The sequence below is a fragment of the Tiliqua scincoides genome, chromosome 3, assembly GCF_035046505.1.
Source record: "Tiliqua scincoides isolate rTilSci1 chromosome 3, rTilSci1.hap2, whole genome shotgun sequence".
Taxonomy (NCBI): domain Eukaryota; kingdom Metazoa; phylum Chordata; class Lepidosauria; order Squamata; family Scincidae; genus Tiliqua; species Tiliqua scincoides.
Window position 1 is genome coordinate 11,920,230 of NC_089823.1, and position 17,525 is coordinate 11,937,754.

Below are 17,525 nucleotides of genomic sequence, written 5' to 3' on the forward strand. Positions count from 1 at the left end.
TAACCTTATGAGGTAGGTGAGGCTGAGAAATAGTGACTGACCCAAGGTCTCCCAGGAAGCTTCATGGCTGAGAGCCGGAATCTGAACCTAAATCTTCCAGGTCTAAGTCCAACTCCAGAACCACTATGCCATCCTGGCTCTCTTACATAGGGTATCTATAAAGGGAAGTTGGCTAAGCTTTTGATCAAGGAGCTCCCCTCAGCTCAGGGTAGAAAACCACTATCTCAAAGGCTTGATTGTACCCCAGAATTGTCAGAATTTTCTGAAGCAAGAAAGCAAGACCCACATCCAGAATGTGGATGAAAAACATTTCAAAGTCTTGGGGGCTGTCAGAGACATTGAAGAATAAGAGTATGTTTCAGTGTTAACCAAACCTGCAGAGATGATTTTGGGTCAACATTAGTTTGAGACTGCAAGATTTGCGGCTCACAAAAGAACACTATAGCTGTGCTGTTCAGAAAGAAAATGAACTGAGTCCTCTGTTTTGTGTGAACGATTCTATAGCTCTGACACCTGCTGCCATCCACCCCCTGAAGCGTCTCTGATCTGAATCAGAAAAGTGTCCAGCTTGTCTTGAATGAGATCCAGTTCTTTCTGACTTTTCTCTCCTCTCCCCCAAGATAGGTATGTTATTTTTGGAGGCCACAGAGACTCCTGGGTGTTCGGTGGTATTGACCCAACGACTGGAGCAGCTGTTCTGCAAGAAGTTGCTCGGAGTTTGGGCAAGATGGTGATGCAAGGTAATGATCAGCACAAATAGAATAAGAACATGTGAGTAGAAAAAAAAGAAACACGCAGGGGACAATGACGGTAAGCTGGGACTCGCTTTCTAAACTTCACAAGAAAATGCATTATATACTATAGATCAGTGGTGTCACTAGCGGTTGCGTCACCCAGTACAGGAGGCCAGCATGTCACCCCTATGATGAACCTCCTCCCAAGCAGTGAGTGGGGCAAAGCCCTGGGCAGTGGGCATGGTGATGCACCATCACCCCACACCTGCTGGTTTTTTGGCTATAACTTCTGATAGACTAGAGATATTTCAATGGCGTTTGTTTCATTGCATTCTGCATGAAATTACGCATCGATTGATATATAACATGATGGTATTAGTTGAAAGTACCAAGATTTTAAAAATTTTGGCTGGCAGTGTTATCACTTTTCCCCAGTGCTCGTCACCCGGGTGGCCTGCACCCCCCTTGTGATGCCACTTCCACAGACTGGATGCAGACCAGCATGTGTGCAGAGCAGGCTTGCTTATGTGATGTGCCTGTACGTGTATCGTCCAGGATCTGCCTGCTGCATAGATTCCTGATGTTGTCAAAGTTGGCAGTTCTGGTTGCCTGTTTCGGCGGGGATGTTAGACAGTATCCAGGCCATCGATTTCCCCAATGGGGAAGTGGGGAAAAGGGAGTTGTGGTTCTCAGTCTTCTAGTGGTTCCTAGTCTAATGTGGAGATTCTGGAGATTGAACCTGGAGCTTCCTACATACCATGAATGTGCTCAGTCTTCAATTTTTTATTTCAAAAGCATTTTGAGCTCGATACAGCAAAGTTTTAAAAATGTATTCTGGTTTTATGACACTGACTTTCTCATTTTATTGTTCTCATTGATTGAAGCTAAATGTTTAAATGTCTGATTTTATGCATGGCAAGTTGCTTTGAGTTTGTGCTCAATAATTATGATAGGCAAATGAATAAATACGTTCCTGATCATAAATAAGGCAAGCAGAAATCTGTATTTCTGGAGACATTGTTTAAGGATAGGTGGTTAAGCACCCCAAGTGGTGTAGATATTTAGGGGCCATAATTTGGTGGTAGGTAACATGCTTTTATGCAGAAGGACTTGCATTCAGTTCATGGCATTTCAAGTAGCTGGGTAAGATGTCTGCTAGAGAGACACTGTCAAGTCAGTGTGGACACTGCTGGGCTAAATGGACCAAAGATCATATAACTCAGCTTCATGTATTATAAAGGATTTTGTATGTTTTATTTTTTAAGTAACTGTAGTGAAAATGCATTCTTGGTATAACTTCTGATTCTTTGTGGTTGAGTGCAGGTTGGAGGCCTAGAAGAACTATCATTTTTGCCAGTTGGGACGCTGAAGAATTTGGATTATTAGGCTCTACAGAGTGGGCAGAGGTAAGCGATACACTACAAAAATGTTGGAAATAGCAGGTCAGTGACATAGCTAGAGGGGGTGCAAAGCACTAAGTTTTGCAGGGAGCCTTACCATGGCGTGGAAGCGCCCCCCCTTCAGAGCTATTCTGAGACAAAAGAGCGAAATGGAGGCAACCCTTCTTTATGTATGAATGCAGTTGGTTTTCCCATTCATATGGTTGGAGTTTATGGAGGCAACTTATGGAGGCAGCTCAGGAGCCCAGTCCTGAGCTACCTGGCACGCGGAGCTGTAACGGTGCTGAAACTGGCTGCCACATGCTCCAGGCAGCCGCTGGTGGCTCCTTGGGAGAAGAGGACTTTTGTCCCCTTCCCTCGGGTAAAGCGAGTAGCCCTGCAATAGGGCTACTCGATTCTATGGCGACTCAAAGGTTGGCATAGCATCAAGAGCCTCCGTGTTGGGCAACCAGGTCCAGTGGAGCTTCGACTATCTCCCGCCTCCCCCCGGAACGCCTCCTCCCTGCCCTCCTCTGCCCTGGAACGCCTCCCCCCACACCTCCACCTTCTCTCCGCTGCTTGGCAGTCCACATGACCACCGAGCAGTGGAGCTCCAGTGCTTGCCCGGCGTTAGTCCAGCATTGGGCTAGCACCAGCGAAGCACTTGTGCTAGGGCCTGCAAATGTGCCATGCAGCTTAGGATTGGGCCCTTAGTTCTCCATGGTCTCAATGCAGTAATGCTTTTATTTTCGTCCCACTGCAGGAGAATGCCAAAATTCTGCAGGCACGAACCGTTGCTTACATCAACACAGACTCTTCTATAGAAGGTGAGCATCTTTTTGATGTGCTCAAGAAAGCAGCAAGCTGGATTTGGGCTTTCAGGGCCATGAGATTTGAAGAGATCCCTGCCCTCTTTCTTTCCTCAGATCTGTACCAGCAAAATCATTGGTGCAGGTCTGAGGAGACCTATTGCAGGGTGGGAGGCTTGTAGAGGGGATTTAAATCTGATTTTCACACTCTGCCCCATCCGGATATAGCATGAGCCTTTTCACTGAGGCAGTGCACCATCAGGAACTTGTGCAATTATTATTTGTAGAATACCAACAAACCTGAACATGAGTACGTTTATGCCTTTCAGAGCAATGCCTGAAATTTCTGACTTTGGGAGCACATTTTACATAGTCATATGAGCCTTGAATAAGTCTGATTTCTCTTTCCAAGTTAGGAAAAGCTGTTAACACATCTCGACTTGTTCTGAGAGACATTCCATGAATTCCTCAGGCTTATGAAACAATGGTGGAGAAAGGGGAGAGAACTTAAAGTACACTATTTACATACTCCAAAGAAAAAGAGAAGAGCTTAATAGACCTGTCCATGCAGATACTGAACATGACTTTTTACAGTCTTGAAATTTGTTTGGAATTGTCCATGTCTTTTTTTTTTTTATTAATAAAGTAGCCAGAGAAGGATGACTGCCATTTTTAAATACTTTTTCTCTGTACCCTTTTCCTGCTGAAAACTATTCTTCCCACACATGGCACCCCACCCCCCCATTTGAAGTCTTCAGGCTGGTTTGGAAGTAAATTTGGAAAATGCACTGATTTTGGTATATTTGAAAATCAGTTTCTGAGAAGCAGTTAATCTTAATTAATGAAAGCCAATAATTTTGTAACTTTACCTAATTTACAGATTTTGTCTTCCAGTATTGGGCAAGAGCTGCTACTCTTGAACTAAGCACTAATTCATACCCCTTTCTCTGAACAGTAAGTGAGGAAACCTGTTTTATGGACCCAGACATAACAGAACATTTAGCATCACAATGACTGAAGTTGAAATCATTGAGACAGGGAGGGGATGTGTTGACATCAGAGGCAGCACTACTGCTACTATTCTATCCCCCTTTCCCAGCCTTGCCCCACCTTCGTGGATCCACTCACTCTTGTACCAGCAAGCTAGCGGGTGCAGATCCAAGGAGACCCGTTGGCGCTGGGGCAAGGGAACGAAGGTTCTCTTTTGCTCTTAGAGGTGAGGAAATTATTCTTCACCTCCAAGGCAAAAAGAAATGGTCAGAAAAGTTTCTTGTGTAACCTGTAAGTTCCTGGTGGTTGTTTCATCCCTAACAAAATTGCCCAGTAGGCAGAAAATTTGCTTTTTTGTTTGTTAGGAGTTAAAGGGGGGAAATGAAGTCAATACTTTTTAGGATTTCATTTAACAGGTCCATTATTGTTTGAAAACAATCTCTATCTGTGTTTCAATTCACAGGCAACTACACATTAAGAGTTGACTGTACTCCCCTCCTGAACCAATTGGTGTATAACCTGACAAAAGAGGTACAAAACCACAGTCTGGTTCCACTTCCCCTTCCTTCTCCTCCTCGGCCTGCTGCTGCTGCTAGCCTTCCTTTGTCCCAGTGCGGCTAGGGAAGACAACCAGAATAAGCAGAGACAGGACTCGATGTGTGTGGCATAAGAACAGCCCCACTGGATCAGGCCATAGGCCCATCTAGTCCAGTTTCCTGTATCTCACAGCGGCCCACCAAATGCCCCAGGGAGCACACCAGATAACAAGAGACCTGCAAGGCTTCCTGGGAATTGTAGTTAAGAACATAAGAACAGCCCCGCTGGATCAGGCCATAGGCCCATCTAGTCCAGCTTCCTGTATCTCACAGCGGCCCACCAAATGCCCCAGGGAGCACACCAGATAACAAGAGACCTGCATCCTGGTGCCCTCCCTTGCATCTGACATAGGCCCATTTCTAAAATCAGGAGTTTGCACATACACATCATGCCTTGTAACCTGTAATGGATTTTTCCTCCAGAAACTTGTCCAATCATCTTTTAAAGGCATCCAGGCCAGATGCCATCACCACATCCTGTGGCAAGGAGTTCCACAGACCAACCACACGCTGAGTAAAGAAATATTTTCTTTTGCCTGTCCTAACCCTCCCAACACTCAATTTTAGTGTATGTCCCCTGGTTCTGGTGTTCTGTGAGAGTGTAAAGAGCATCTCTCTATCCACTCTATCCTTCCCGTGCATAATTTTGTATGTCTCAATCATGTCCCCCCTCAGGCGTCCTTTTCTAGGCTGAAGAGGCCCAAACGCCGTAGCCTTTCCTCATAAGGAAGGTGCCCCAGCCCAGTAATCATCTTAGTCGCTCTCTTTTGTACCTTTTCCATTTCCACTGTCCTTTTTGAGATGTGGTGACCAGAACTGGACACAGTACTCGAGGTGTGGCCTTGCCATCGATTTGTATAAAGGAATTGTAATATTAGCTGTTTTGTTCTCAATACCCTTCCTAATGATCCCATGCATAGAATTGGCCTTCTTCACTGCCGCCACACATTGGGTCGACACTTTCATCAAGCTGTCCACCACCACCCCCAAGATCTCTCTCCTGATCTGTCAGACAGCTCAGAACCCATTAGCCTATATGTGAAGTTTTGATTTTCTTGTGCATGACTTTACACTTACATTGAAACACATCTGCCATTTTGCTTCCCATTCTGCCAGTTTGGAGAGATCCTTCTGGAGTTCCTCACAATTGCGTCTGGTCTTCACCACTCAAAAGTTTGGTGTCTGCAAACTTAGCCACTTCACTGCTCAACCCTGTCTCCAGGTCATTTATGAAGAGGTTGAAGAGCACCGATCCCAGGACAGATCCTTGGGGCACACCACTTTTCACCTCTCTCCATTGTGAAAATTGCCCCTTGACACCCACTCTCTGTTTCCTGGTCTTCAACCAGGTCTCAATCCAGGAGGCTACAATCCTATCCACACTTTCCTGGGAGTAAGCCCCACTGACTATAATAGGACTTACTTCTGAGTAGACAGGCAGAGCATTGGGCTCTCAGGCCACAATCCTAGCCACACTTTCCTGGGAAGGAAGCTGCTGGGCAGGTGGGTGCAGCACAGCAGCGGAGTGGGTCTGCCAAGCTAGGTGCACTCTCCGGGGAGGCAGACCTATGGGACGCAGTGGGACTTACTCCCAAGTAGACATGCAGAGGATGTGCCCGGGTCGGCCCGCTCACTGCAGTGGGGTCTGCTCAGGTCGCCTGGAGGGGTAGAAAGCCAGGGAACGGAGCCTTCCAGCAGGCAGGAGGGGGTGGCGAGTGTAGAGGGGGTGGCGGTGCCAGGCTGCCCCCCAAGAGTGGAGCCTGGGCAGTTGCTTCCCCGCGACCTCCCTTTAGCGACGCTACTGATCTTGCACTTTATCTGGTACACTTCCAGCCTCTTTTCATCTGAGCCGTCAAGTGGCAGCCCGTTCCGCAGGTGAACCCTGCGCCAAAAGCCTCCTCCGATGCAGGGGCTGCTCGGAAGCCGGTTCACACGTGTGTGTGTCAGATGTTGGAGGCTCAGCCTAGGCCTGCCCAGTGGACACCCACCTGGGGGATGCCCAGCCACGGGCTGGCAGGCGGGTGGAGCGGAGGAGAGGGCGGTTAGGGTGCCCAAGCGGGGCAGGCAGGCAGCAAAACGCGGGCGGCGGACTCCCGGGGTGGGGTCCTGCTCCTGGCACTTACTGCCTGGGGGGCCAGTGGCTTCCTCCCAAGGCGCGTCCAAGGCTCCATGCACTTGCCTGCTGGCAGCCAGCGTCACACTCCCGCTGCCTTGGCGGCCACCAGGGGTCGCGCTCCTGAGCCCTCTGCCTGCCCAGGCGGCCCCGGGTGGAGGCGAACTCCTGAGCTCGGGAGGCTCAACCTCTCCAGCTAGGAGGCTCCTCCAGGTGAGCCACTCGCCCTCCGTTCCCTTTACCTGCGCGGAGGGCGGTGCCTCCGTCCTCCAATGAGCTCTGCGCATGCAAATGAGGGCGCTGCCTGCCTGCATCCTCACCAGCATCCCTCCGGCTGAGCATCCCCAGGAGGACCACGGGGTGGGCAGAGTGAGGCGGGGTGGGGCTTCACAGCCCACTCCAAGGCATGTCTACTCAGAAGTAAGTTCCTTTAGAGTCGATGGGGCTTACTCCCAGGAAAGTGTGACAGGATTGCAGCCTTGGAGCCCAATCCTCTGCATATCTACTCAGAAGTCCGTCCCATTATAGTCAATGGGGCTTACTCCCAGGAAAGGGGATAGGATTGGGCTGTCCTGTGTTGCCATGAGAAGGGAGGGGGGTCTGGACTCTGTCCGCTTGCATGTTCTGGAGTGGGTGCCTTCATTAAGTGGCCCGAAGGGGAACCGTGCTATTGCACATGTTGCACATACACATCATGGCTCCTATCCCATAATGGACTTTTCCTCCAGGAGGAGGAGGAGTGGTGTAGCTAGATGGGGGGGGGTCAAAATGCTAAGTTTTTCCAGTGCCTGAACGCCTGTGTAAAGTAGGCCCTCGCCCTCAACTTCACAGCCATTTGGGGCAGTGAGAGCAACACAGAGGAGACACCTCTGTGCTGCTCCCACTACCCGGTATAGCTCTGGTAGTGAGGAGGAGGGGATGCTTTACTCTGGCATTCAGGTGCCTAAAAACTTAGCATTTTTACCCCCCTCTAGCTACACAACTGAAGAGGAGCACCACTTGAGAAGGTGCCTCTTTGCCTGGTTGGTAACTAACTGCTAACTAAACCGCTAGATATCACAGGCCAACACAAATTTTGCTTCCTTAAACGTTACACCAACTCCTGGGTATATTTGGGGTGCTGATTCCAAAAATGACATCCGCTTTGCCCTATCACATCTAGTTTTGGAGACATGGCATAGTCTCTTTAGTGAATGGTTCAAGCAGCTTCCTCATGAGGAAGCCTACACCATGGCTTCCTCATGAGGAAGCTGCTTGAACCATTCACTAATGAGCCTATGCTATTTCTCCAAAACTAGACATGATAAAGCAAAATGGATGCCATTTTTTGATTCGGCACCCCAAATTCATATCAAACCACCATAAAGTTGGGAAAAACTTTTCTGAACCTCAATTTTGTAGGCCTGTGTAATCAGTGAACAGTTCTCCTTCAGGGCTCATGAGAGGAGGGTACATTGTACCTGGGTGCGGGATCAAAAAAGGGGCCCGGGAGCCAAAGGAAGGGAGCCAGAGATTTCCTGGGATCTCATTAAATGTTTGCATATATTGTGTGAAGACTAGCATTCATTTTGCGTAAGCCTCCATGGTTTTATATACTATAATTGGTAGAAATTATGATCCAAAGGAAAAAGGAAGGGACCCAAAAGAAATTGTGTACCCCAAAACGCCCACCCCAAAACATTGCACCCCCCCCAAAGGCACCCAAAAGAAACATTGGACCCCTGATAAAATTCCTCTCCAAGGCCCTGCTTATGGTTGCAGCTTTAGGTCCAGTCTATCGTTGTCTTGTGTGTCAGTGGTCCATGGGTGTTGGCACCTGGATGTGTATACAGATGTCCTCTCCCCATGTCTGTTTGTGTTTGCTTTCTAGATTGTGGCAGTGACTTAGACACAGATCACTGTGTTTGGAGCCCCTACAATATTAAGATCTTGAATAACTGTGATGCTTCAGGTATGTTATTTTCCTGTCCTAGATATCAAGCCCTGATGCAGGATTCGAAAACAAATCTCTCTATGACAGCTGGCTTGAAAAGGACCCATCTCCAGAAAATGCACATCTTCCCAGGTAAGAATCTCCTCTAGTCTGGTTCATGCATAGATTGAACAGTAATCAAGGCTAGAGAAATGAAGCTATGCACATTCATGTGTGAACCAGTCCTTTGATTAAAACTTTTAAAAAGAAAATTCCAGGCACCTGATCTGCCCACTCCCCACCCTATTATGCCTTCCCAGCACTGTTCACTATAACCAAATTTTCTTATTAGAGAGTGCAGAAAAAGTTACCATGAAGCCTGGCACTAGTGAAAGCTATCTTAGCACACTTGCTAAGAACCTGAGCAGGTCTGGGACACAGTCTCCTGGTTCCTGAAGGGGTACACCAGATACCTACCTGGTGGTGCTCTAGCTCAGTGGTTTTCTACCTTTTTCATCGCTGTAAATTGCTGCAACCCCACGACTGAGGCTTTGCAACTCAATTGAGGTCCCAACTCCAAGGTTGAAGAACGCTGGTTTAAGTGAACACGTGAAAGGGCAATTCTTCTGACGTTGGAGTCACCTCCAGTAAGCCCATAAGTGGGGTTGTCCAATGAATCCTGGAGTTCACCGTGAACCAGCATTTATCAGCACATACGCTTCTATTTGTTTAGGACTAGGGTGAGACCAGGGTTTTCTCTCCCACTACAAGTGTTAAATAGGCATAACAGAGCTAGGAAGATGGTGTTACTGCCAATGACAGCTGGTGTGAGTCATTGCTGTGCTTATCTTGTATACAGCTAAGCTTTGCACAGAAATGCCACAGATTGTACTTCTTGAATTCTGTGGCCTGTTGGCCCTGCTCTCTGTTTGTAAAATAGATATACACATGTCTCTCTAGCTATCTACTTGTGTTCCAACTAAAAATAGCACTTCATTCAGCTGCTGTAGCAAATTGTAGTCCATGAAAGTCTCTGGGACAATAAAAGTTTTGGCCATTAAGGTGCCAGAAGATGTTTTCTTTGTGTTTGCTGTGACAGACTAGTGACCCAGTCCTAATCAGGTCTCCCGCTGATGGAACCTGCATTCCATTGATGGAAGGCTCAGGTCATTGGCTCAGCCGCTGTATCAGTGCCACATGGCATGGCACCACCAGCAGGAATGGCTGGTGACTGTGCACTCATTTCACCAGAGCACTCAACCACCCCTGGGCCCAGAAAGTTGGCTGCATGGGTGGGCTGTAGGAAGGGAGGGTGAGGAAAGGTGTGCGGATCGGAACTGGCTGGGAGCATGCTGGGGAAGGGCAGGGCAGATATAGGTGGCAGCAGCACCAATACCACCCTATGCTCCCATCTTGGCCTTGACATGTCCTCTCGGGCCCATTTGAATGTGTGCTAGCCAAAGGGCTGGCACAGCTTTGAGTAGGTCCATTGGGGACCATGGTGTGATGGAATAGGTAAACAAATTTTTTACAGAGCCTGTTGCATGCTTTGGGCTGGCTAAGGAGTGAGCAGTGAGATTGCAATTCTGTGTGTATTTTCCTGGGAGTAGGTTCTATAGAGTTCAGTGGCACTTATGTCTGAATAGACATGCACAGGCTTGTGCTGTAACAGGGTTTGTTGGTCAGAAGTGTGAGGCTGTATCCTACTCGGTAAAATGCCCATTGTTGTGATGAATGGGAAGGGACTAACTATTGTGGGCATCCTTGGGGAGACCTTTCATCCCCCCCCCCAGACTTGCTCAGCACAGACCAGGCCACCTAGTGTCATAGATGGGTATAACTTTCTTCTGTCACTACCTCAGGCTCATTTTCTACTTTGAGAATTGCTTTAGTTTTATGCACAGCAGGCAATAAAGTCTTTACAGAGAAGGGCTTAAATTTGCCACTTTTGGCCCAGTTTTGGAGGGGCGGGGAATTTTGCCCTTCATCCCACAATCATGCTAACAGCACATTTGCTTTGCTGCGTAGAATTTAATGGGGTTCATGCTAATGTGCTTGCATTGATGCACCTCATGGTTTGCAAAGCCTTGCTCCGAGATCTGTTTTTGGGTCTGATCTGAGCCCTCTTCACAATTCCAAGGATAACTCCTCCCCCCCCCAATGCTCCGAAGCCACTGAATGATGGCACTTTAAGAGGTCTAACTATAGCATCTCTTATCTCTGGCCAGAATCAACAAACTGGGATCAGGCAGCGATTTTGAAGCTTATTTTCAGCGGCTGGGGATTGCTTCGGGCAGAACACGTTACACTAAGAATAGGGTAAGTCAACCAGATTGCCCAAAAGGAGACACTGCTATTTGTGATTTAATTGTGGGGGAGTTCTGAATGCAGAAGTGTCCCCCTTCCTTTTAAAAGGAAAAGGCACCTTTGCCATGGCCAGCAGGAGGACAGTAATTTCCACAGTGTGCATAGAATATGCTCAGTGTGCAAGAGTGACTAACCCTCCTCCCACTTTATTTTCTTGTTTAGAATTTTACTCTGCTCCCTCCAGAAGCTGTTTCTTGCCTTGTTACACAAAAATTACCTGTAGCCATAAGTGTTCCCCAATGGACAAAAGAGTGAGTTGGCTCTTGGGAATTTTCATTGACAAAACAGCATGGAGGATCAACCTACCTCACCCCTACAACAAGCCCAGTGTAAATATGCTCCCTGCCCATTACCATGGCTGCAGCTTGCAAAAAATTTAAACAAATTTAAATTAGCTGATCATGGATCGTCGGCATTTCATCACTTTTACACTATGAAATGACCATTTCTGTGACCACTATACTAATTCTGGTCCTTCTGATGGCCATGGCAAGAAAAAGAAGCTATGCCCACCCAAAGAAGCTATGCCCACCCAACATATGATGAAAAAGGTTCTGCCAAGCCTGTCACATCCTCCTACTTCTGCCTTCAGATTTTTAAAAGGAATCATTAAAAAAAAATACCTTCCTATCTCCAGCCAGAAGTGATTCCACCACTTCACTCTGATGCAAGCGTAGCACTGTTTAGCACCCTCATAAGAACATTAGAAGAACCCTGCTGCATCAGGCCAAGGGCCCATCTAGTTCAGCTTCCTGTATCTCACAGTGGCCTACTAGATGCTTCTGGGAGCACATAAGACAACAAGGTATCTGCATCCTGTTGCCACTCCCTTGTATCTGGTAGCCTACTTCTAGAACCAGGAGGTTGCACATACCCATCATGGCTTGTATCCTGTGATAGAAATCTGTCCAATCAACTTTTCAAGGAATCTAGGCCAGATGCAATCACCGCGTCCTGCGGCAAGGTGTTCCACAGACTAATTACATGCCGGGTAAAGCAATGTTTTCTTTTGTCTGTTCTATCTCTTCTGCCAGTCAGTTTTAGTGGCTGTCACCTGGTTCTGGTATTGCATGAGAGGGAGAAGAATATCCCTCCATGCACTCTGGCCATCCCCCTGCATAATTTCCGATGCCTGTCATGTCCCCCTTCAAACTAGTCCTCCTGACGAGGAGTTTGGTCCCAAGTATATTCAAAGACAGAAAGTATTTCACCAGTTAGGGCTGCTGCAGCAATTTGAAAGTGGTTGACTGGCTTGCTTGTTCTCCTCTCCAGAAAGTGGACAAATTCAGTAGCTACCCCGTTTATCACACCACATACGAGACCTTTGAGTTAGTTGAACGGTTTTTTGACCCAACTTTCAGCAAGCAGCTTGCTGTGTCTCAGCTCCGAGGAGGCCTGATTTACGAGCTTGCCCATGCCCCACTCATCCCTTTCAATTGCCAAGATTATGCCGGAGCTTTATGGACTTTTGCCAACGGAATCCACAGTTTGGCCAAGAAACACGAGACACAGCTTGAGAAGTATCGTGTTTCATTTGGTGAGTATTGCATCCTCAACGTATGCATCTCGAACGCTTGTCAGCGACACACTTGTAACTCCCCCTGCTTAAAAACAGATTGGGAATGTGCCACCTTGAGTGACTTTTGGTTGTTAATTCAGGCACCTCACAGGTGTTGGTCATTTGACAGTTTTATATGCAATTCTTAGACAAAGCTCTTAATGCAGGCCTGCAGATGACTTTCCGCTGGTGCCAGGGAAAGGGAGACTGGCACTGAGTTGCCTTAAAGGGGAGAGTGCGCAATTGTGTCACTGGGCTTGAATACAGCCAGTGACGTCACTAGGGTTTGCATCACCCAGTATGGGCGGCCAGCATGTCACCCCATGATGGACCTCCTTCCATGCAGTGGGTGCGGCAACAACCTGAGTGGTGTGCCTGGTGATGTACCATCACCCCATCCCCACTGGTTTTTTGGCCATACCCTTTGATATATTTCAAGGTGGTCTGTTTGATTACATTCTGCTGTAACTTACACATTGAATGGTATATACCATGATGGTATTCCTACAAACCTTCATTTTGGTCACTAGTGTTGTCAAGCCCCCAGGGTATCAGTTTACTAACGCATTATTGGTTCTGTGCTGTGTCATAGCATCTCATTGGCTCTTTAAACCATCAGTCTTATTGGGCCATTTTGAATTAAGGAAATGTATTTTTTTTGTTACATGAAACAGTTGCGTTTTTTGTCATAACTTTTGAAAGAATAGAGATATTTCACTCGTTTTTTAAATTGCATTCTGCTGTAAATTCCACATCAAATGGTATATAACACAATGGTATTATTTCTATAAATTCACAAGTGCGAATCACCCCCATCCCCACCCCATGTGCGTCACCTGGTGCAAGCTCCACCTCCCTAGCAATATCACTGAATACAGCACGGTGACCTGCTCCCTTAGAACTTCTCCCCATGAAATCTCCAGCTAGGATTTTTGAGAAGAGGATGTTCATACGACTAGAATATTTTTATAGATTTCAGGCTTAATCAGAGAGAGAGAGATGTTCTGCATATCTTGGTGCAGGGCTAGGCTTATGGAGTATACCTGTATTTTCTTAGCATCATCAGTTTTACCAACCAAAACAAGGTACAAATCAGTGACTGGGGTGTGGGACGAGCCAGTTATCTTCTGGAGGGAATGACATACCTTTATGCTGGCCCTGTAGATATGACTCCATAAAACACATTTGCATGCAGAGAATTGCAAGTTTAATTTTGAGTATCTCCAGTTAAAGAATCTCAGGCAGTAGAGGTGGGAAAGAACTCCCTGAGAACCTGAAATGCCATGACTAGCAAGCAGTATAGAGGACATCATCTCTTCCTAAGCCAGAACTAATTGCACTCTCCCAGGGCCTCTGTGTCAGAGCTGAGAATTGCATTCCTTTCCCTTAAAAACAAAGCAGCTTCTCTCTTGTTCAGAAAGGGAGGTGAATTTTTTTTCTCTTAAGGCATTGTTTGAGTAACTCTGTATTTGCAGATCCCCTCTTTTCTGCCGTGGCTAATTTCACAAAGGAAGCAGCAGATTTTCATCAAAGGCTGTCTCAGCTTGATAAGAACAAGTAAGTACAATTGCACACCATCAGGTTTCACAGGCAGAACAGTGCCTCTGTGTTCTGTGACTGCTACTTTAAGAACATACACCCTAACGTCTAGTTTGGCCCTTATAATCTCTCAGTTCTTTTGCCAAACAAGAGGGTGCCTGGGTCCAGTGCCAGCTTCTGTCACTTCAACTAAATGGACAGAAGTACTTCAGAACACCCGAGTGCTGCCCTGCTAGTTCCACAACCCAGAAGAATTGTGACAGCTGCATGTTAACAGAGCAGCCAAAAAAAAGATAACAGGCAACCGAGTGAACAAGCACCAAAGGCAAGGGAAGACAAAATTGTTTGGATCTTCCCAGCAACTGGTTTGTTAAAAATACAAAACCTGCAAGTGAGTTGGGAGTGTAGCAGCCCTAGCTTTAGAACACACACACACACACACAGAAAACAGCACCAAAGGTAGAAATGCCTACCAGATACCCAGGGGTGGCTACAGCCCATCTCATGTTTCTGTCTTCCACAGCCCTCTTGCCTTGCGGAGCATGAATGATCAGCTAATGTTTCTGGAGAGAGCGTTCATTGATCCTCTTGGTTTGCCAGGCAGGCCTTTTTACAGGTAAGCCTCATCTCACCAGGAAGTTATTATTATTATTATTAACAGTATTTATATACCGCTTTTCAACTAAAAGTTCACAAAGCGGTTTACAGAGAAAAATCAAAGAACTAAATGGCTCCCTGTCCCAAAAGGGCTCACAATCTAAAAAGATGCCAAGGAATACCAGCAGACAGCCACTAGAACAGACAGTGCTGGGGTGAGGTGGGCCAGTTACTCTCCCCCTGCTAAAAAAAGGAGCACCCACTTGAAAAAGTGCCTTACCCAATTAGCAGGGGTAACATTTTCCTTTGTAAAGCATGAACCAGTAGTTCTTGAAAGGCTTCCTTTCAGTATCTGTGTGTGAGAAATTCAAACAGGTGGGAGAGCCAAGCTTCCCACAGATCACTTCCGTAACTCCCCCCAAGCAGTTTTTGGGGGCGAGGGAACCAGGAAAAACCAATGAATATTTTTTTCCCCCTAGAAATTCCTTTTGCTGTACAAACTCAGTGACCAACACTATCACACTTTGCCTTCCAAAATGACTTCACCCACACCACTGCTGCACCCAATAATCAAGGCCCTTTCTTGCAGCCCAACTCCCTGTACCAGAGGAACTAGCCATCTATTATTTGATTTTTTTGATACTTTATTTTATATATTTGTCTTAAAATGTTTTGATTGCTGGCTGCCTTGGCTGCTGCTTTTTAGAGGGGGAAAAGGTAAGAGATAACAGTGGCCTCCCTCATCTCACCAGTCTATATTTATCATCTAAGCCAGGGGTGTCCAAAGTTTTTGGCAGGAGGGCCACATCAGTTCTTTAACACTGTGTCAGGGGCCGGGGGGGGGGGAAGAATTAACTTACATTTACAATTTGAATAAATTTACATAAATGAATATATTAAAGATGAACTTATATGAATGAATGAAGGTCTTGCAATAGCTCAAGGCCTATAAAGGGCCTTGCACAAAGCAAGGCTGGCCTTTCCTTTGCTGCCGCTACTGCATCACAGACGTGAAACAGCAAGAAGTGGAGGGAGCCCTCATCTCACAGCTCATGTGAGGTCAAACAGTCGCCCTCATGCTGCGAGCAGTTGCATCGGATCAGTGCGGGCTCCAACAAATTTCTGGAGGGCCAGAGGCTCATTGGAGACTGGGGGCTTTCTGAGGGCCTCATTGAGAGGCCTCGAGGGCCGCATGTGGCCCTAGGGCCGGGGTTTGGGCACCCCTGATCTAAGCCTTGGTTCCAATTGAGAGACAACCATTACCCTATTGGGTATATTCCTTCTTCCTTCAAGGAGCTCACACTGTACATGTTCCAGCCCTCCCCACCTCACAACAACCCTGTGAAGTAGGTTATGCAGAGAAAGCCCTATTCAGACATATGCTGTCACACAAAAAAGGAATGAAGGATGGACATTCCAACAACACATGTGCTCTGGTCCTGCTCCAACCACCCCAGGCTGCACTAGACAGCTGGATGTGTGCTCCAACCCATTAGTAGAATTTATTGTGACTTGTTAATCATGGGGCCACCCAAATTGCTATACAGAAAAGCCTGACCCCAAAGGCACTGATCAGTCCTGCACCCAGTGCATGAGAGCAGCAGTTTTCAAACTCTCTAGGAGAGTTTGCACCGCTGTAAGTCCTTGTGGGGGCAGGGGGGAGGCAGCGATGCAATCCCCAGGATCACTCCGCTGCCTCCTCCCTGCCCCCCGCCCCTTATGGGGAAAGAGGCCAGGGCCCTCAGACTGGGGCATCGCGACGCCCCAGTCTGAAAACCACTGCATTAGAGATTCACTGTGGTACATGAACCTGTGAGATATGCATCTGAGAATCTTTGGAAATTCTCCCTAGATTCACAGGGGAAGACTATAAGCACATAGTTTGTGATAAAAGCAATAAAAAATAAGGATGCACAAATCTTAACTCCCTTATTGTGACTTGGTCACTGCTTTCATTGTGCTTTGCATGCATAATCCCCACTGCTCAGAGCTGTAGGACAGACAGTTCTGCTGGCTATGTTTAGCCTTGTAAGGGGAGCTGCTCTAATAGAATGGGCCTGTTTGTATTTTTGAAAACAAATGTTCTCTTGCCCTGCAGACACATCATCTTTGCTCCAAGCAGCCACAACAAGTATGCCGGAGAGTCTTTCCCTGGGATCTACGATGCCCTGTTTGATATTGAAAGCAGGCCAGACCAACATAAAGTGTGGGAGGAAGTCAAGAGGCAAATCTCAGTGGCCGCCTTCACGGTACAGGCAGCTGCAGGGACACTGAAAGTTGCACTGTAGGACTGCAGTGATGGGAGTGACTGACAGGTGTACCAGGACTGCCTGCTTGCATTGCATGGTTAGTTAAAGTCCGGAAAACTTTCCAAACGAGTGTACTCTTCAACCGTAGCCTCACTGATGCTACACAACCCATGTGGGCAGGTCTGAGCCACTCAGTGGCACTTCAGGACATTGGTGAAGTGACCATTTATGGACACTTAGGCTTGTCTCCATTGATACTGCCGCTCTGGACCTGTACAAATGCTTCTTGGTACTCTTCTGTGTACCATCAGGTATGGTGAGAACAGGTTGTGCCTTGTGTGACCTCTCCCTTCACCTTCTGGTGGAAGTAAGGCTGCCTGTGAATTGTTCTGAACATTCCATTGGCCACCACATTCCAGACTAAGTTACTAATGGTTGATTATATTTTGCCAGTACTTAAAAAGCTTCAATGGCACCAGCTCATTTCTGAGCCCAGCTTATTGGTTCAGACCTTTTAAAGACCTAACAGGTCTGGAACCAGGGTATTCCGCTGTGCCCAATGATTCAGATTACCATATAAGACCCTGGTCTGAGTATCCTCAACCTTCTGAGGTGAGATGAATGACTACCAAGGGACAAGGAACTTTCTTTTTTTTTTAATTTTCTAAAACAAAATAGAAGG

The 17,525-nt window shown here is 47.0% G+C and overlaps 1 protein-coding gene across 2 annotated transcripts in view; it reads left to right on the plus strand.

The window, feature by feature from the left end:
• The window catches only part of LOC136643984 (N-acetylated-alpha-linked acidic dipeptidase 2-like), a 38,246-nt gene extending 21,364 nt beyond the window's left edge, over window positions 1–16,882 (plus strand). For both annotated transcript variants that reach the window (XM_066619434.1, XM_066619435.1), the window contains 10 exons: window positions 621–740; window positions 2,058–2,140; window positions 2,877–2,940; window positions 4,376–4,443; window positions 8,595–8,686; window positions 10,762–10,852; window positions 12,173–12,437; window positions 13,934–14,015; window positions 14,521–14,613; window positions 16,693–16,882. In XM_066619434.1, coding sequence (XP_066475531.1) covers window positions 621–740; window positions 2,058–2,140; window positions 2,877–2,940; window positions 4,376–4,443; window positions 8,595–8,686; window positions 10,762–10,852; window positions 12,173–12,437; window positions 13,934–14,015; window positions 14,521–14,613; window positions 16,693–16,882 — 1,148 coding nt within the window. The remainder of the gene's footprint in view (window positions 1–620; window positions 741–2,057; window positions 2,141–2,876; window positions 2,941–4,375; window positions 4,444–8,594; window positions 8,687–10,761; window positions 10,853–12,172; window positions 12,438–13,933; window positions 14,016–14,520; window positions 14,614–16,692) is intronic.
• Window positions 16,883–17,525: the final 643 nt, after the last annotated feature.